Source organism: Taudactylus pleione, unplaced genomic scaffold (assembly GCF_031769625.1).
Source record: "Taudactylus pleione unplaced genomic scaffold, aTauple2 ptg000018l, whole genome shotgun sequence".
Classification (NCBI taxonomy): domain Eukaryota; kingdom Metazoa; phylum Chordata; class Amphibia; order Anura; family Myobatrachidae; genus Taudactylus; species Taudactylus pleione.
Window position 1 is genome coordinate 8,874,367 of NW_028284420.1, and position 20,418 is coordinate 8,894,784.

The 20,418-nt window shown below is 42.9% G+C and overlaps 1 protein-coding gene across 3 annotated transcripts; it reads left to right on the forward strand.

The window, feature by feature from the left end:
- Nucleotides 1-2,152: 2,152 nt before the first annotated feature.
- STX16 (syntaxin 16) lies at nucleotides 2,153-20,177 on the forward strand. 3 transcript variants are annotated; one of them, XM_088442477.1, is made up of 8 exons: nucleotides 2,153-2,463; nucleotides 10,887-10,994; nucleotides 11,797-11,937; nucleotides 12,011-12,173; nucleotides 13,007-13,098; nucleotides 15,315-15,458; nucleotides 15,556-15,636; nucleotides 18,173-20,177. In XM_088442477.1, the coding sequence occupies exons 1-8, from the start codon at nucleotides 2,338-2,340 to the stop codon at nucleotides 18,275-18,277; spliced, it is 960 nt and encodes a 319-aa protein (XP_088298603.1). In that variant the 5' UTR covers nucleotides 2,153-2,337; the 3' UTR covers nucleotides 18,278-20,177. The 3 variants fall into 3 exon arrangements, with proteins under 3 accessions (XP_088298603.1, XP_088298604.1, XP_088298605.1); XM_088442478.1 differs by having other exon boundaries at nucleotides 2,154-2,418; XM_088442479.1 differs by lacking the exon at nucleotides 2,153-2,463 and adding an exon at nucleotides 9,571-9,590.
- Nucleotides 20,178-20,418: the final 241 nt, after the last annotated feature.

Here is a 20,418-nt window from a genome sequence, read left to right on the forward strand (position 1 = left end):
CTAGCAATTTTAAAGGCAATTTTCAAATGGCATTTAATTACTTAATTGGGCAAGTCATCATTCAGATTATTTAACAGATTGTTAAGAAAAATTAGAAATGTATTGTTGCCCACGAGCAGATTTTTCCATCGGCCCTATCAGATCCATACCAACTCTCTCAAAGGGTTCAGAAATCACAGGGATACAAATGAAAAATTGACTGGTATTTAACAATACTTACCCCTCCGGCGAGGACCTCTGCTGGGATACTGGCAGCCTAACGCTCCCAGCGACGGGGTTCCAGTGTTATGCGCATGCAGAACGGTCTGTCTGCGCGTGACACGGGGACCCAGCAGTGCTTGGAAGGCTTCGCTGAAGCCGGAAAAAGGCGCCGCCGGGTCTCCACTGCAGGCAATGGGGCCCGCATCGCTCTCGCCATCTAAAAGATGGCGAGAGAGATGCTTGACAAACAGCGGTAATCTTAGATTACCGCTGTTTGTTAAATCCAGAAACTTGGCATAACCCCTTTAGCGAGAGCTAAAGGGGTTATGCAACGTTGATAAATGGGGGCCTATATGATTTATTGTGCAATATCGTTCCGTCGCAGATCAGAACGATATATCGTACACATCATATAGTGTGCACCAGGGCCGTAACTAGGGTAGTTCGACCTGTGCCATGGCACCGCAGGGCAGGGGGCGCTGTTCAGGCCTGTCAATTTTCCTGTTTATTATCATTCTCACTTGTAGCGTCCTCTTCTTTTATCCCCAGCATCTCCTGGCTGCCCCAGGAGTACCCCCATCTCTTCCCTGGCCCTTCCCCATGAAGCCATGGCCCTTTTCCAGGTGCACCATCGTATGTCCCTATTTAAAAAATGGGGGGCAGGGCGCCAATGCTCTCTCTGGCACAGGGCACCAAAAAGTTTCGTTACGGCTCTGGTGCGTACGGTACGCCCCCCCCCCGTCATTCATTGCATTATCCTATCTGCTATGCTGGACGTCAGATGGGACAATGCAATTAACGATGCAGTGCTGTTACATTCAGCATGTAACGATACATTGCTCCATCGTACCCGGATCGTGCAGTGAGTATATGGTTCACAAGATGTATCGTAACACTGCTTGTGCATCGCTGGGTCGCACACGTCATACAGACCCTCCAACATGACCCATTCCATCATGTACAAAATGCTCTGTTCCTGGACTTCCAACCTAATGTATGATTGCTGTCACCTGTGGATAAACACCTTCTTAACAATGCATTAGTTCAGCACAGGTGACTGCAATAATAAATTTAGGTGGAACGTCCAGGAGCAGAGCATTTTGTACCTGATAGAACGGGTCATGTTGGAGGGTTTGGTCATATATTGATTGCTGATGTATGGGCCCCATAACTCTACACTGCAACTGGTGCCGCTGCACTGCACACTGCAGCTCCGGAACACACATGGCAAGAGAAAAAACTATTAATTGTCATCAAATTGAGAATGCATCCAGTCTGGGGTCTGAATCAGGTCCAAGACATTAAAGGCATCACCTTCAGCCCTTAGGGGTCTGTTTACTAAGCAGTGTTAGGAGACAGAGTGAAAGGTGATAAGTCTGTGATAAGGTGCCAGCCAATCAGCTCCCAACTGCCATCTCACAGGCTGTGTTTGAAAAATGACAGTTGAGAGCTGATTGGCTGGCACCTTATCACTCTGTCTCATTACACTGATTAGTAACTAGACCCCTTAAACACCAATAATTGACAAGTGTATATGTCGGCATTGATAAGTGCTTCACTAAAGGAAACTGCATTCTGTAATATCTTTCTATTAGCCTATGATATATGTCACAGGTTCTCAACTCGGTCCTCAGGACCCCAAACAGTGCATGTTTTGCAGGTCTCCTCACATAATTACTAGTGAAATAATTAGCTGCACCTGTGGATCTTTTAAAACTTATCAGTGAGTAATGAATACACCTGTGCACCAGCTGGGTGACCTGGAAAAAGTGAACTGTGTGTGGTCCTGAGGACCGAGTTTGAGAACCACTGGTATATGTCGTCGACCACACTATTTCCGCAACTGCACCGTCAGTTAAAAACAAAAATAATTGTCTCCGATAAAATGGCTACTGCACTAGAGACAGTTCATGTTTCCCATTAATTAGTGTAGCAGTCGGAAGTTGTGAATTTTATTCTTTGCCATACCCTAGTTCTGGCGGAAGTGGCGGACGGGTTTACCCGGTGCATGTTCCTGGCGGAAGTCCTGGGATGCGGAGTGTCGGTGCCGGCGGGTCCGGCGGGTATAGGCCGCGGGGCCTGGGTGTATGAGTGGCGGGTATCGGTGGGTAAGGGGAGCACGGGCCGGCTAGAATCATGGCCACTCGCCGCCTGACCGACGCCTTCTTATTATTGCGGAACAATGCCGCCCAAAACCGGCACATTCTGGCCGAGCAAGTGAGTAATTCCAGCCGCACGGGGAGTGCGCGGAGCCTCGGAGCGGTGAGTCTCCGGCCCCGGGTGACCATATACTATATAGTGTCATCTGCAACACCTGTCTCCGACCACTGTGTAATATCATACACCTGTATGTGAGGAAGGATCCTGCCCATCTATCATTATACACTTTGTATATGAGGAGGGGTCCTGTGTAACATTACACACCTGTACTGTATGTGAGGAGGGCCCCTGTGTAACATCTGTATGTGTGGAGGTCCCTGCCCTGTGTAACATTGTACGCCTGTATGTGAGGAGGGGCACCTGTGTAACACTTCATACCTGTATGTAAGGGGGTCCACTCCCTGTCCTGCGTAACAATATATACCTGTATGTATGTGAGGGTCCCTGTCCTGTGTAACATTATACACCTGTATGTGAGGAGGGGCACCTGTGTAACACTTCATACCTGTATGTAAGGGGGTCCACTCCCTGTCCTGTGTAACAATATATACCTGTATGTATGTGAGGGTCCCTGTCCTGTGTAACATTATACACCTGTATGTGAGGAGGGGCCCCTGTGTAACTTTATATACCTGTATGTGAGGAGGGTTCCCGCCCTATGTAACATTATACATCTGTATGTGAGGAGGGTTCCCGCCCTGTGTAACATTATACACCTGTATGTGAGGAGGGTTCCCGCCCTGTGTAACATTATACATCTGTATGTGAGGAGGGTAACATTATACATATGTATGTGAGAAGGGGCCCCTGTGTAACATACATCTGTATGTGAGGGGGGGGGGGGGGGGAGTCCCTGCCCTGTTTAACATATACCTGTATGTGATGGGGGTCCCTTCCCTGTGTAACATTTATATACCTGTAAGCAGGGCCGTCACTAGGGTAGTGCGACCTGTGCCAGGGCACTGCAGGGCAGGGGGTGCTGTTCCAGCAATTTTCCGGTTTGGTATCATTCTCACTTGCAGCTTCCTCTTCTTTTATCCCCAGCATCTTCTGGCTGCCCCAGGAGTACCCCTATCTCTTCCTTGGCCCTTCCCCATGAAGCCATGGCCCTTTTTTAGGTGCACTTTCTTATGTCCCTATTGAAAAGCGGGGGGGCGGGCCCGCCAAAGCTCTCTGGCACAGGGCACCAAAACGTCTAGTTACGGCTCTGCCTGTATGTGAGGAGGGTCTCTGTGTAACATTATATACCTGTATGTGATGAGGGTCCCTGCCCTGTTGCACTTTATACACCTGTATGTGCAGAGGAGCCTCGGTGTACCATTATATACCTGCATGTCAGGAGGGTACTGTGTAACTTCATACACCTGTTTGTGAAGAGGGGGTAATCACCTATGCTTTTATATACATGTAATGAGTAAGGGATCATATACAATGTAACGCCTCACCTGCATGCTCTGTAAAATATTATTTATGTTTAGTGAAGATCAGTAAGCTAATATCTGTTTATGATCTGATATATCTACTATCACTATATAATCTGCTGACTAGTATCCTGGTTGCATTAGTAATGCTGGCCATACACGCTACAATTATTGGGGCGATCCGCCTGATATTGGCGGATCGCCCCGATAATTGTAGCGTGTGGGGGTAAAACCGAGGGTTAAATATTGCTCGGTCGGGCATGCTGGATTGTCCAGTATGCCCGTCCAATGCGATATTTCCCAGTAAACTGTTGGCCGCATCGGGCAGTGTATGCCCAGCCACGGCCGACAGACAGATATTTCCTGTGTTCCTTCCGTCCGGTCAGCGCTACACACTTCACTCGAGTATAAGCCGAGGGGGTGCTTTTTCAGCACAAAAAATGTGCTGAAAAACTCGGCTTATAATCGAGTATATACGGTACTCTGTTTTGCTGCATGTGCTGTGAACTCTGAAGTATTCTTGCAGTACATTGCATTATAGAACTGTAGAAAGCCTTTCTGTAGTTTTTGTTTAAATAAAGTTGTCTCTCTAATACCCCTTCTACACCGACCTGAATATCCAGGGTTGATGCACGTGAACGCGCATCAACCCTGGATTTTTGTCAGTGTAAATGGGACCCGGGAATTCAACTCTGGTAGCTTGCAGGATTGGCCACGGGTCGTTTCCGTGTCACCCTGCAGTGTAATCTGCGCGATCCGGTCATGATGACCCAAGTCGTGCCGCATGCTGTCCGATTGGCCGTCTTGAGTGGCGCTTAGAGATGACATCATCTCCAAGTGTCCACTGCAACGCCGGAAGAGCCAGGTCACTGCAGACCATAGCCCGGGTTGGTGCTGCTGTGTAAAAGGGGTCTGTCCCGGGTCTGATAGGGGGTGGAAACGTGTTCCAAATCCTGGATCAGACCTGGGACTTTGGTATAAAAGGGATGATAACACTGTATACTTACAGATGACATATAAAGCCATCAGTAAACAGCCATTCAACTTGTATTCTCCATTTTCTATGCTTTGTCTGGTGAGTTATGTGAATATACTCAATTATACTGCAGAGCAGGGGTTAACAATTTTTTGTAAAAGCTAGGAGCCAGCCTAAAAGTTTAGGGGCCAAACCATCATGCCTAACCAAAAATGTTTGAAAACTTGTAAAAAATCTGTTTGCCAGGACTGAAATCTTAGTTGCCAGTATTTGTTGAGCCCTGCTATAGAGCTGAATTTTATAGACTAAAATTGATAAATTAGTAATAATTAATGATTTCTATCCTTTCTACATTATCAGCCTTCCTACTCCATATATCTCAAAGCAGATATAAGTCTGCTGTATGCACTAGTACAGGAAAAAAATGCTGTGTGATAAATAACAGGAGAATTTATCATCACTGTAGGAACAAGCAGAGCTGATATTGACGAGGAGCATATCTTAGCAGAAATATAGTATAATGTAGTTAGCAGTCGATATTCTACACTAGTGGCCAAAACTGTGGAAACCTTTTGGAAAATGTGCATTTTTGAAGTTTAACAGCTTATGGCACTAATATATTTTAGTATTATACCGAAAAGCAGACGACATTACAATGGCAATTTCATTTAGAACATAACACAACATAATGCAATTAACTGTATAACAAAATTTTACAGTTTGAAAACCATTATACGTATTGAACTGTGGGAAGGTACATTTCTTAGCTTTGCACAATATCCATTAGTACAGATGTGTCCACATACAGCTATCCTCCGTGCGCTACAAGTCGCCCCGCACACAACGCAGGAACTCTGTGTGACTTGGTAACGCAGAGTGTCTTTTGTGCAACTTTACTTCAAATACATCTGAATCACACAGCGATGTGAATAGATAGCACAAGCAGCTTCTGCTGATTAAAATGATATGCGGCATGCCTATGTTCTGTGTGTGTCTGTGGGTGTATCTCCCTGCTAAACACTACATTACAGTGTTACAGCCGCTGATACTGTAACGTAGTGTTTTGCAGGCAGATACACCCGCACACGCTCACAGAACATAGCACAAGCAGCTTCTGCTGATTAAAATGATATGCAGCATGCCTATCTATTCACATCGCTATGTGACTCAAAAAAATATGCATTTGAAGGTAAAAAGTCGCCCAAAATGACGCTCAGCGCTACAGAGTCATGTCATGGCGTGATTATGCTGATAATAATTGGGTGGGGGTGAAGATCCCTGGTAGTGGGGTTCTTTACCCCCACCCAATTATCATCATCATTTGGATACATTTATTTCTGGATACCACAGACCAGCCTGAACCAGCCCTTGGGATTTAATAAGGACAAAGCGAACTGGGAGTAAACAAACATCATCTTGGTTTGGACGTCACTATATAAGGACACGGTATGACTTGAGGACCCATCCTTCTGAATGATTTATATCATAAAGGGACATTCCTCTAGTGGTAACCAGGATATATATCCAGTGGACAGTCCTAAATCTACATCTTTCCGCACTCCCAGTGTCCAGCCCAAAAGGAGCTGTATGCGAACAGGCAGACATTGGACTCTAGGGTTGTGGGTGAGATCAAACTGTTTTTATAGCACGTCACGGTAGAATTGTGAATATTTTAACAGCATTGTGTAATTCTAATGAGTAAACATTCTGAATGTATTCAAATGCTACATATGCATATTTTTTAGTATATATAGACTGCTCATTGTTCAGCGCTACTACCCTCCCCCCTTTTTCTGATTTCTAGATGTTAGGGAGTGACTATCTCTGTATATAGTAGCTGCTTGGTCGAACCACTCATTTCAGCGCCTGCTGAGTACCTATTGGTTCTCTCCTTCTTTCTGTCTTTGGGCCTGATTCAGCAAGGATCGCAATTGCAAAGCTGCACGCAGGCAGCTTTGCAATGTGATTCTTGCAATCATGCAACTGCAGCAGGAGGTGTATGATACCCTCTGCTGCATTTGAGATCCCAACGTGCTGGGATCGCCATCACTACCATCGATGGTCGTGATTGTGTACGGCGCCAGGCAGCCGACAAGCTGAGTAAGCCTCAGCTTACTCAGGCTGGTTGGTTTGTGAGCCCAGCAGACTGAGTACGTCCTCGCAGTTTCTGGGCTGGTCACTCCCGGAAAACAGGACGGACATGTTTCCGGGAACGCCGGCCGCCCCTTAAATGCCTCTGCCTGTCAATCAGGCAGAGGCATTCAAGGGCTAGCGTGCGTGTTAGCAGGACCCATTCTGCAGACTAGCAGAATGGGTCCTGCGCATGCGCAGATTCCCGTGTACTGCTGTATTAGCCCCATTGTTTGGGAGATAAAAGCAGCTTTTTCTTTGGAATTCTGGCATTTAATCTAAAATATTAAAGTCTGCGTGGAATAGTCCTGGCACTGATGTGTACACCACATTCACATAAGTTATTTTGAATTGCCTTGGATGATTTTCTTCTGTCACTCAAGCACAGTTTTTCATTCTTCTATCACAGCATGGTGTTGTGGATCTTTTCGTACCTTTACCAATTTGGTTTTGAATCGACTGAGTCTGATACTTATTCCAGTTTCGAAATGCCTCCTTTGGTTACCTTCACGTAAAATAGTCAACTCTTTTTACTTTGCTTGGCATCCTAAATAAGTTACACAAACGTCAAGAAATTAATGTAAAAAAAACGCATAAAAAACAGCGACCTACTTCGTAAAACATCTTATAGTGGTTTGATTATCACTATCAATTCTGGTTGCAACAAATGTGCTCCCTATCTTTTATTTAGCTATAACTTTTTATGTACAAAAGATAATTCTTTGCGGTGAACTGAATTATATTGTGTATACAATTATATATACCTTCATAGGATTTTCTTTCAAAATAATGCAGTTATGAGCACTAAAACCCTAAAATCAAACATTTTCAAAAAGGTTTCCACATTTTTGGCCACTAGTGTACTTCACTCAGGGCTAGACTGGAAGCTAATGCTGAGTAGAGGCTACTGGATATATCGTTCGATTGAAAGACAAATAATATACTGATAGCGGATCAGCAGGTGACATATCAGGTTGGCCCTGCAGTACAGCCGATACCTTATCTTGCTGATATATCGGTACGTTTGGCTGTGTGTACGACCATACGTACACTGGCTGCAGGAACCGATGACACGGACTTCAAAACTGGGCGGGCAAATTTGAATGCTCACCCAGTTGTGATGTCTAGCTAAACATTTGTAGCGACCGATTGGTAAGTGTGTTTTAGCTTACCAAATTGGACGCTTGGTAGGTGTGACGGCTGGTCGGCGTCTTCATTGGGTAAGTGTGTACCCAGCTTACGTCACCCAAACATTACTGCAGATACATGACTTATGTTTGGATGCCTTGATGGTCTTCTCTATTCCTGTTATCCACTACCTGATTACATAGAGCGATTACGACATCCTAATCGTGCAATCAGGCACACATCGGGGATGTAAATGTCGGAAACGACCAGCGATGCCCGCTCCCGTTGGTCGTTTCTGACATCAATCATCGCCGAAACATGCTGGTCAACCTAACGATAACATCAGGTTGACCATGTTAGGGGATGACTGATGTGCCTACACTGAACGACTGATCGTTCAGTGTAGGCACAGCACCAGACTATGAAACGAGTGCACGATTACAATGTCGTAATCGTGCAGTCGTTTCTATGTCTGCTATTGGATGTGCCCCTTAACTGTCTCTTCAGTTTTGTCTCTATCCTAGTGTTCATTATAGCACCCTACACCTGTCACAGCCTGTGCAGTTCCTCTTTCCTGCCTGGGGTGTCGCTCTCTGTTCTGGTGCTTATAGCACACTCTGGTCTGTATCTTAGCAGTTGTTGTATTAGCTGAGTGTGCCAGAAGCACCAGAGCATATAGCAACACCCTAGGCAGGAAAGAGGAACTGCATGGGTTGGGACGGGTGCAGGGTGCTAGAATGAACACTATTCTAGCATACTCAGCAGTTTGTTGCATCAGCTAAGTTACAGACCAGTGTGCTAGAAGCACCAGAGCAGAGAGTGACACACCAGGCAGGAAAGAGGAACTGCATGGGTTGTGACAGGTGCAGAGTGCTAGAATGAACACTACTTTACCCTCTCCAAACATGACATCCTTTTTTGGTGACACACTTGAAAGCATTTGTTGATGGCCATTGGGTTAATTGTACTTGCAAACAACAGAATATCATGAAAATGTATAATTGTCCTTAATGAAAATTACACTTTCTGTAGCCTATGGAAAAATTGATTGTGTAGTTCAGTTGTCCCAAAACTCAGTCTCCAAGGCAACCTAACAGTCCAGGTTGTAAGGATATCCATGGCTGAGCACAGATGGTTATATTAAAATGAATGAAGTTCTTAAGTCACCTGTGCTCAAGCATGGGTTTCCCTTAAAACCTGAACTGTTAAGGTGTCTTGAGGATGGAGTTTGAGAACCACTTGTGTAATTTGTTGTTCTCCATCTATAGGCATTTATGCACTACAATTATATTGCAGCAAATCTTTATTTTCTCATTAATTTCTAAATGATTTCTCTTCCAGTCCTTGGTCTTCTGATTCCATTTCATTAATAATGCATATTAAGACACATGATTGGTGACTGCTACTAATCAGCATTGATGATCTGTATTCTATCTCTTTCTCTTTCTCACTACTTTTGTCTATCCCTTGCTCCCCCTGCCTTCCATCTGATGAATTGCATCCCAGGAGCTTGATGAGGTACAGTCACTATTCCCTAACTTGACATCTCCCTAACTGGTCTTTTTCTTTAAAAGGTATTTGATTTTAACAGTGATTTGCTCCTCTCATGCCATTTATGTGTGTAGTACATTTATTGTATTTGCACAATTTTTTTGTTCTCCCTTTTTATATTGCAATTTGTAAAGAGCCAAAATGCTGTGCAGGTTACTCTAGCAGTAGTGCCTGGTTCTGTGTCTTCTGTTGTGTTATTCTAGCTAGGTCTAGCTAAATGAGTTCCTCTGTTCTGTGATGCTGTCAAAGGCTTATTGTGGGTACACTTTTTTGCGACCGGCGATTGTGCTGATGTCCATGGACATTGCATGATTGCCAGTACACACTGCAGCGATTAATGAAAGATGTAACGATCACTCGTTCTGTCCTTCAGTAACATGCATGGCGCCGCATGTGATATCGGCAGCACCTCAAACCTGACGGCATTGCGTGCGACCGCGGGGGTGTGCATATTGTGCATACATAATGCATGATTTGTCATTTAGATTTGGCCAAATTGGAACAACATCGCTCCAGTGTGTACCCGGCATTAACCTTACTATATTTTTATCTGACAATTACAATACAAAGTACCATATGTAGCCTGCCCCATAGGAAACCAGATGGACCAAAATTAGAGTGGTAGCAAGTAGTTGTGATCATGCTGCATATTCACCGCCACTGACAACCAAGTAACAATCTGCTGTTACAAAACATCAGGTGTCATATTAATTAATACAATTTTTTTTTTTCCTGGAGCAATTTATATTTAATTTTATGCGCACATTGACTCCATTCGCCCAATATATCCCTTCATCAATGTCCTCACTTTCTCCGGTTCCCACAGTCACCTGCACACCGCTTCTGGTCTGCTCTTGACAGCAGGGAGACTGACCCCTACCTAACCATTCTGGCAAGCATGCGGTGTACGCAGTGTACTTGGCACATATCTAGATAGATGTCTTATTTAATAGACTCTTACAGTGCAGGAGACTTTATTTGTGCTGCCAGCTGTGCTCTCCTCTACCTGTTATCAACGTGTGTACCAGCATTCAGTTATCCCTTGTGTACTGGGAATCCCACAGCAATCTGTTACATAGGGACTTGGTGGGTTTGTCAAGAATGAAATCATTCCTTTAGGGTACACAAGGATCCCATATACAATGTGAGGTTAGGAAAACATACATTAGATGGGTATTAACTTAGAAAAGTAGTAACCAGTGTGATTATTTGAGTGTGTTATATAAATTGGCTGTGCCACATAGCAATCTTTCCATGTAACTCTTGTGTACTGTATAATAATGATTTCATGCTGATCCTTTTTTTTTTTTTTAATTCAGATCGCGGATGACCGCATGGCCTTGGTGTCTGGCATTAGCTTGGACCCAGAAGCAGCCATTGGTGTAACAAAGCGTCTGACTCCCAAATGGGTGGATGGCATAGAAGAAGTAAGATGTGCAATTTAGCATGCTTGTTTTCATTTTTCTTTTAGGTCTTATTTACTTTGATTTAGTCATACATGTCACGAAGAACCTTGACTGCATAGGGTTAGAGGGGCTTGTTACCACTGCGACCCATGCAGTACTTCTAATCCCTTCATCAGAGTCACCTCAGAGACGTGGACAGGAAGGCCACAATTGCCCCCAGGGAATCCTGTCTTCTATAAGGCAGGGTCTGTTGAAGAATAGGTTGCATTGAAGAAACCATTACAGTGTGTCACCAGTGAAGAGTGGATAAACCACAGCATTTTTCAAGACAAATGGGCAATCCTTGTTGATGTCACCATGGCAACAGACAAAAAAAAAAGTCTTTAATTTTCCAATGCTGTACAGGTGGGGAATGCGAGTCCTCTCTGTACCTGTTTGGGGAGCAGAGGTTTATAAGGCAGAGAAGTCTGTCTGTATGCCAGTGCCATGTTTTGTTTTATAGCTCTCTACTGTGTTGTCAGCATATTTATAGAATCAGGTAAAGTGATTTATATTTTACACCTAGGTTACGATGCATTTTTGCTTTTCTCTTTGTAATAGTAGTTTTATCTAAAGTGTAGCTTTGTATTGTATCCCAGGGTAGTGAAAATTACACTTAACATGAACAACTCTACCTGAGTAAAATAGTGCTGAAGGTAAATCCCTTTAATTTGGTCTTCATCGCCAAATGTTCGTTCATTAAGTTTATAGTAGACCTAGTCTATTGATCTAGAAAATATCTGAAGTCTTAATTCTGACACTTTTTTTTTTCTGGATGTTCTAGATCCAGTATGATGTCACACGTATTAAACAGAAGATGAAGGAGCTGGCCAGTTTGCATGACAAGCACTTAAACAGACCCACGTTAGATGACAGCACAGAGGAGGAGCACACTATAGAAATCAGTACTCAGGAGATCACACAGGTAACATGGAGTGATGCAGTGCATAGAAATACTGTTGCCTGCTCCTACTCTAATGGCATGCTCTGTTTTGTAGATGTTCCACCGGTGTCAGAGAGCAGTGCAGACCTTACAGAGCCGAGCACGGCACTGTACAGAACAGGAGGAGCGGGTGTTAAGGAACGTAGTGTCTTCCCTGGCACAGTCTCTCCAGGACCTCTCCACAAACTTCAGACATGCTCAGTCTGACTATCTCAAAAGTAAGGATTGGCTTTTCCATGTTTAGACTTTTTTTTTTTTTTTTAACATAAATTTACATAGTTTATGACTAACATATTTCTGAAGATTTATTTCTGGATTGCATAATGCTGCCTTAATAAGCTTACAATCTATTTTTTTGAAAGGAACTCTTATACACTATTGCAAACTGTTATAGTGTGTACACACTTGATAGATATATCTGCAGATCGACTGGTCTGCTGATATAACTGCAGACTGTGCAGCACATATGTTTTGCATACAGTCTGCACAATTCGTCGTGACTGACCTCAAAACTGAGCGCCCAGTTGAGCTGTCAATCACCGCCGGCCCTTGCAGCAAGTGTACAGGCCGGCGGCTGACTGCCCGTATACACAGCATGATGCCCTAATATATCTGCAGATATATTGGGCATCGGCTGTGCAGCACAACGGACGCGATATATCTGTGAACGACAACTTTCACAGACGTATCGCTGGTACACACTGGCTGACGCACACACGATATATTGAATGGCTAATATGTCGGCCGGTGTATAGTAGATTAAAAACTCTGTAATAGGCCTCTGTTTTTAATGGGTTACAAGAGTAATATCTACTAACTTCCTATGCAGATGCAGTGGTTGGTGACTGGAAATAACCATAAAGGTTTATCTGAAAATGCTGAAAGTAGAGACAGTGCTTGCTATTATAAATGCTTGTCTTTGACTGATAGAGGTTTTCCACTAACAATGGATCCGTTCTCATTAACTAGCACAACATTTGGCTTTAATTATACTGGACCTGGTTTAATTTGTATTGCTGTAACTCCATGCTAGCCTTCATTTCACCTGTAGGGGTGAAGAATCGAGAGGAAAGATCTAAACATTTCTTTGACACCTCTGTCCCCCTCATGGATGATGGAGAGGACAATACCTTGTATGATCGGGTAAGAAACATAGCTTGAAATCTGTCGCACTAAAAGTTTATAATCGCCTCTATATAGTGGATCCAGCTAGTTTGTGAGCTAAACAGTATGCAGCTTATTTATGGAGCCGTTACAGCAGTAACATCAGTCATGGATCTGATTGATTCCTACTGGTTTCGAGGAATGCAGTCTCTTGGTTCCCCAGTGAAATTGCATGTTGTTACAGTATGAATAGGCTGCATTCTTATGGATATCTGTTCTGCCTGCAAAACATCCCTCTGTGTGTAGGAAACAAGTGAATTGTCTTTAGTCTGATTAGACTTAACGGGGTTATCCACTTAGCGATTTAGCCAAGCGATTGCACGATAATGACGTAGTTATCGTGCAATCGCTTGCAAATCGTGCATGCATCATGCATGTTTTGGTCGGAAGCGACCAGCGATGCGCATGCCCTCTGGTCGCTTCCGACATCGCCCGTACATGCTGGTCAACCTGACGATCTCGTCAGGTTCAGCATGTGCGGGGATGAGTTATGTGCCTGGACTGAACAAGTGAACATTCAGTCTAGGCACATTACTAGATATACAAACGAGAGCATGACAGCAGTGTCGTAATCATGCTCTCGTTTGTATATCTATAAGTGGATACCCGCCTTTAGGTTAGTAGGTCAGTGTAAGCAATAAAGTTTTATATGAAAGTGTTGTTTTGTTGTTGTTTTTTTAAATTAGGATATTGTTGCAATTAATATGAGCTATGGAAACAATTGCAACAAGTTTAATGGGGAAAATGTATTCTTAGCAGGGTCTATTCTGTAAAATAAGCGTATAAGGCATGCTACACAGACATTTTTGACATCCATTTTCCCTTCCCAACAAATAGATATCTATCTATCTTGACAGCATATGTGTTGTGTTTAGAGGCAACAGAAATAAACCGTATAATTCAAGCTGGCCCATATATGCATTCATTTGTTTATTTCAGACCAAGGCCCGTATTCAATTTGAAGCGAAAAGTTTCCTCCTGGCGAAATCGTATTCTGGGTGACGTCATTTCACCAGGAGGAAACTATTGTGCCATATTCAATTTGAAAGACTTTTCGCCTAGGCGGGAAGTCAATGCAATGGTCCCGGCGGAAAAGTTTCGCCTATAAATAGCAGGCGGAAAAAAGTGCAGAATTGGGGTTTTGGGGTGCAACGTTGCTGGAACCCCCGTGCAGCCTTAAGATAGTCCACCAAAGGTAAACTGCATAAAAGTTTTTTTTTTTTTTTTAAGAACACCCCAAAAAAGCACTTTCATTTTGGGGGCGGAAAAAAACAAAGTTGGGGGTCAAAGTTAAAAACTGGCGAAATAAACTCCAGGGGGGGGTACCCAAGTATGCCCCAGATATTTTTTTGATTGCAGTTGCTTGCGGCAGGTGGATTTTTCACAGCTTATAAAACTTCACTTTAGCAACTTTTAAATATGCTGGCCCCCATTTTTAGGTACCTCAAATTTGCTGAGACTAGTTATTTTTACACAAAAAAAACTGCTAAATGCTATTCTTCACCACTTATGCAAAGACGCTAATTAGAACCTATTGAGAACATTTAAGTACCCCAAATACCTTGGCCAGGCCTATTCAGTGGTATCCACAGTGATCCCTCATGTCAATGCATCTTTTGGGGGGTGTTAGGCTGATTTCCCCAAAACTGACAGGACTTTTCGCCTGTTTCAGTTTTGCCGGGTCCCGTTTTCTCGTACTTATTTGCGGGGATAAGCGGGGACGCGCGTGATACTTTTTTGACTGCAAAACCAGTGAAGTAGGCAAAAAGTCTGGACTTTTCGCCTCAAATTGAATACGGGCCATAGTTGGATAAAGATTACAGTACGGGGCCTAAACAACAAGTGGTCTTGGACAACATTTGACTGGGATTAATCATAACTGCCTAAAATCCAGACAGCTGGATTTTAAGTCGTGATGACTTTAACTTGCCCATTGTGACTGCACAAAATAAATTGAAAGCAGTATAAAATGTTTCCAGTAATGGTGGAATTTTTTGTGTGCTTTACCTAGACAGCAAAGTCTTGTAAGGAACATCTACTTTGAATTTCAGTCCTTTAAGATCTTTAAAAGCAAACACACATGCCAGGGTACAACTATTATACTGCTGTCTGTGATTGGTGCAGCCATTGAGTGACTGCAGACTCATACACAACATGAAACTCTTTGCTCTGACACTTTTCTTACCTGTGTCCAGGAATTCACAGATGATCAGCTTGTTTTAGTACAGCAGAATACTTTGATGGTGGAGGAACGGGAGCGAGAGATTCGGCAGATTGTACAGTCCATCTCTGACCTGAATGAGATCTTCCGGGACCTGGGTTCAATGGTGGTGGAACAGGTATTTGGCACTCCTTTTTCTGGTCTAGTAATGGTATTACCCTTTTTTTATTTATTTAAAGACACCCTTCTGAAGTGACTTCCAATATGCTTTTCAGGGTACTGTTTTGGACAGAATTGACTATAATGTGGAGCAGTCCTGTATTAAAACAGAGGATGGGCTGAAACACTTACAAAAGGTGCGTAGTCGTTCTATGGGATACATCCCTATTAATATATAAAACTGAAACGTATGTTTGTTGCTCATTCACGGCCAACCTTTTGAATCGATTGACTTGACAATTCGCATAAGTATAGTTTACAGGCCCAGTTAGAACACAGGCTATGTGTTTTGTCATAGCTTCCACTCACATTCATATTTTTTTAGGTACTGGTGTACCAACTGGACCACGCATGTGCGGCAAGGAACCTGTAACGTAGAGCACATGATAGGGAGATATGTAGTGCTGCCAGTGTGCGACCCAGAATAGCTTGCTTGAAATATAATTCATATTTCATACCATACAATACAATGAAAGACCTATACATACCAATATGTTACATTCCAATGACTAATGCTTTCCAAAAAAAACATTTGACACGATCCAATTGATAGTTTGTTTCTATCAGAGAGCTAAGCATCTCCAGTTCCCCTGAAGATAACATTTGCCATGTCCATCGAAAAATCACAGGGCCAAACTGTGAAAGTGGCAGGTGTACACTTGGAAGCGAATTGATTATCTCAAGGACAACTTTACGTTGCTTGCGAGTTTCAAGCGGTAGCAAAATGTATATATTAGTGCCAAAAAGAAAAATGAAATTTTGCCTACAAAATGCTGTAGTGAACTTCACTACTGTTCTTTTTCTTCTTCTTAATATTACTTTAAATGTCACCCAGATGTCCGCATAAAAAAGCCCCTTTCAATTTCATTCTAATGACGTTTGGTCACGGACTTGCCCGGGCAAACACGCAGTACTACAGCTACTTATACTCAAATTCTTCTTTGGCAATTTGAAGATCATCGGGAAACAAAACTTTAATTGCAAAACTGAATTATATTGATTATGAAAAGAATCGCACAGTTTAAAACAAGGAATTAAAATATACAAATGCGGCTTAAAAGTCTTAGAGTTCACGTTACTATTCAGATTTTGGATGTTTCTGACAATGCCTTTCCTAACTGTCTTTCCAAATCTCTTAAACATTAGTAACATTCTATGTTTTTACGTCACACAACCATAAAAGATGTGAACTCCAAATAGTTTTGAGATACACTTCATTTCATTGCTTGTTAGTAATAGGGTATTTCCTTATGTCAATAAATACCCCTTTTACACCAAAATCCCGGGTCCGACCCTGAAATTTGAACACTGGTCAATCCTGGGTTGAACTCGGCTTCAGACTCCGTTTACACTGCAACTCGACCCGGGTTATTCCTGGGTTTGCCCCGCTTACACTGAACCTGGGTAATCCCTGCTTTTCTCTATAGAAGTCATTAAAAATGGTCTGCTTTAAGGTCTGACAAAGATTGTCACAAAAGGCAGCAAAAGAGAGGGGTGGGGACTGATTACAGCATTGCTACAGGTTGCTGTTCTGGCTGTGGCAGGCTGTGTATCAGCCTGCATTTGTGGCTGCTGGTCAGGCTGTGGTGCAGGCTGCAGTTCTGGCTATGGCAGGCTGTGTGCCTGCCTGCTTTTGTGGCTGCTGGTCAGGCTGCTGTGGTGCAGGAGGTTAGGCAGGCAAGCCATGGCTTCATGTGAGTCTCTCTATGCAGGGCACTGACAAATTACTTCATCTGCCAGTGCCCCAGAAGCTCCAGTCAGCATCATTCAGAGCTAGCCGGGTCAAATAAGCAGGGTAGCACCCGTTTACACTGCCTCATGACCCTGGAACAACCCGTTTTCAACCCTGCTCTCAACCCGAGTAAGATTGCCTGGTAAATCGACCCGGGTTATTTTTTTGGGAGCCGTTCACACAGAGCCACAACCCGGATCGACCTGGCAATAACCCGGGTTATTTGTTTGGTGTAAAAAGGGGTATTAGTAACAACTATCTAACTTACACTCTGCTGGCCAACACACCAAATTTTTTGAGTGCATGCCTCGTGATGTCGCTATGGAGGTTGCAGTCGCATGGAAAGTGCTTCAGCCTAAAGCAGGGGTGGGAAACCTTTTTTTCTGCCCAGGGCCTATTTGATGTATATAACATTATTTGCGGGCCTGGTGCAGGCCACGTACACCCTCCGTGTGATGTCACATAGGAGTGGGGCCACAATCGCTGGTGATTAAAGCAATGCCTGGAGCATCCTGAGGATGCTACGGGGAGCTGTAAGGGTAGCGGTGTGACCTTCTGAAGTGCCCTAAGGACACCGCAGGCAGCACTGCTGCATAGATTCTGGCTGCAGGATGCCATTCTAGGCACCCTGCTAGCCAGATGAGGCTAGCAGAAAAAAGCTCAGAGGGCCAGACCAAACCATTCCAGGGGCCTTAGGTTCCCCATCCCTAGCCTAAAGAATGGCTGTCTGTACTATATGTGGTAACTGGACCTTTTTTTTTTTTTATCCCCAACAGCGCATGTTTCAGAAAATGCTTATAAAAGCTGTGAAAATACGTCTCTGAGCCACTTGTGCTAATTTTCCCATATTCTGGTCACAGTGAATGGCATTCAGGGATATAACTGCAGGATTATTTTCTGGGACTCCGGAAGTTTAAATCCATTTCTCTCTTGTTTTACAGGCAGAGCAGTACCAGAAAAAGAATCGCAAGATGCTTGTCATTTTAATTCTGTTTGTCCTTTTGCTTGTTTTAATTGTTGTGCTAATTGGTGTAAAGTCTAGTTAGGTCATTCTTCATTTTATAACTATTAGTTTGGACTTCTTTTTTTGGTTTGTTTTTTTGTCCGATGTGTCCAGATACCTGTAAAGTTATCATTGTTTCTGCCAGGGAACCTGAAAATGCTCCTGATGCTTCAAGAAGTTAATGCACATGTCTGGTTATAATTTCCAGTATTTGGAGACAACATAATATGGACCAAAGCTGTGCTAACCTTAGTATTGTGCACTACGTATTTGTAATGAACACTATTGCTTCTCAACGCTTAGAGAATGAAGTTCGGTAGCCGATCTGTACCTACTTGTACGGTTAAGAGGTGGATGGAATCTGAGGCTTGGCCAACTGGCGGGTGGGGAAGGTGTTAGAGTTTACAAAAATGTTAAGTCTTCCTTGATATGTTTTGTAAATCAGAGGATGAAGGGGGGGGTGTGTGCGCTAATTCCCCCCCCCCCCTTTCCCCACTAACCATAATGACACCAACACTTTTCATTAATTTTATTGTTTTTACTGGAGTGTATTTACAGTCTATTGCTTATTCATCATTATTGTGCAGCCTACTAATATCACTGAGGCATGAGGTATAAGTAACTTGATCAGCAGAATATTGATGCCCTTCAATTTGGAAAATTACCCTAAATATTGCAATGAGTCTTTTGTGACATTCGAAGATATTTGCAAATGTATCCAGTTCCTCAAGAACTCATTTGATATTGTGCTACTAAATGATGAACTAATCATGCATGAGAACTGATTAGGCAAAGTAGTGAGTACCAGGAGACTGAAATACTGCTATACATTCAAGAACAGTTTTCCTGGCAATATGATACATTTTAAAGCATCTTTCACCTTCTCACCCATTTTGTGGACTGGAGTCAATATTCAGATTGAGTTCACTAGATGCTTCTGTGATATCACCAGTTCTTAATGAAGTGATGTGACCTAACTTTATGGGTATTGGTTGACTGCTTTACATATGCAGTACTACTGCCCTGGCCCACCCCTGCTTCACTCTTAGTACTGAGGTTTACACCTTCACTTTAATTCTTGGCAATTTGTGGAAAAGTTGGTCTGAAAGGCTGATGTTAACATTTTGTAAATAGTGTTATAATATAAAAAGAGAGTTCTATTATTTATCATGAAGAGGACTAGTGCAAAACAGTACGACCGATCTTTTCTTTTATTGAAAAAAAAAAAACTACAGATCCGTTAATAGATAAATCATTGCATCACTTTGTAATTTTTACATTTGCTCTTTGTGGCTGCAAATAATTAAAAAAAAAAAAAAAAGGTTTGTTTTTTTATCTTACAATTGTGCAGATATTGTTCTTCCTGCAAATATCAGAAAGGAGCAGTTGACATTTTGTGTATATTTGTAATTTATAATAGGTATATGAGGCCCTTATTTTAGCGGGAAGATCTGTAGGTCTATGTTACATGTTGTCTCCTCTGTAAAGTATGTACAATATGGGGACATTCTCAGTGCATGCTATAGGTATAATGTCCTATGCAGCTCAGCTGTGTGGAGTGCATGATTTATTTTACTGGCTGGTTTATTTCTCAAACCCATTTCTCTACTGTCATGCTATTAGCACTCATTTATGTTATTAAACTGTTGGAGTGATTGTCTATTTAATGACTGTCTACTTTTGATTGCTCCCCCATGATAAAGAAACATGAGTACCTGATGAGATATACTATTCAGGAATCCAGAAAGAAGTGGTACTAAGTTCCATAAGGAGATCTGTCTCTAGGCTTTTCCCTGTGTTTTCAATCTGCAGAAGTTGGGTGCATTAAGGAAGGTCTAGGAATAAATGAAACCATACTGTTTGCAATTTACGCCACTATTAGGTGGGTGCACTAAGAATTCAATTACAGTGTTATTGGTATTAAAGATACCTTTGTTTTTTAATTGTAACATGGACTCCATGTTTTCCAGGTTCCTGCGTTTTCTCAAGAGTATTTTACTTGTTTAGAACGGAGGTGGAGGTTCACATCTTACCAGCTTACTCCTGGTATAAAGCTGGCTATGCCATAGCCAATTAGCCCAACCCTGGGATGACTGGGCATAGTGTATCTGTATGTGTGTACAGAAGTATGTGAATGTTGTTCAGACCTATCTCATCAGCCATACAGCACAACCAATGCAGATA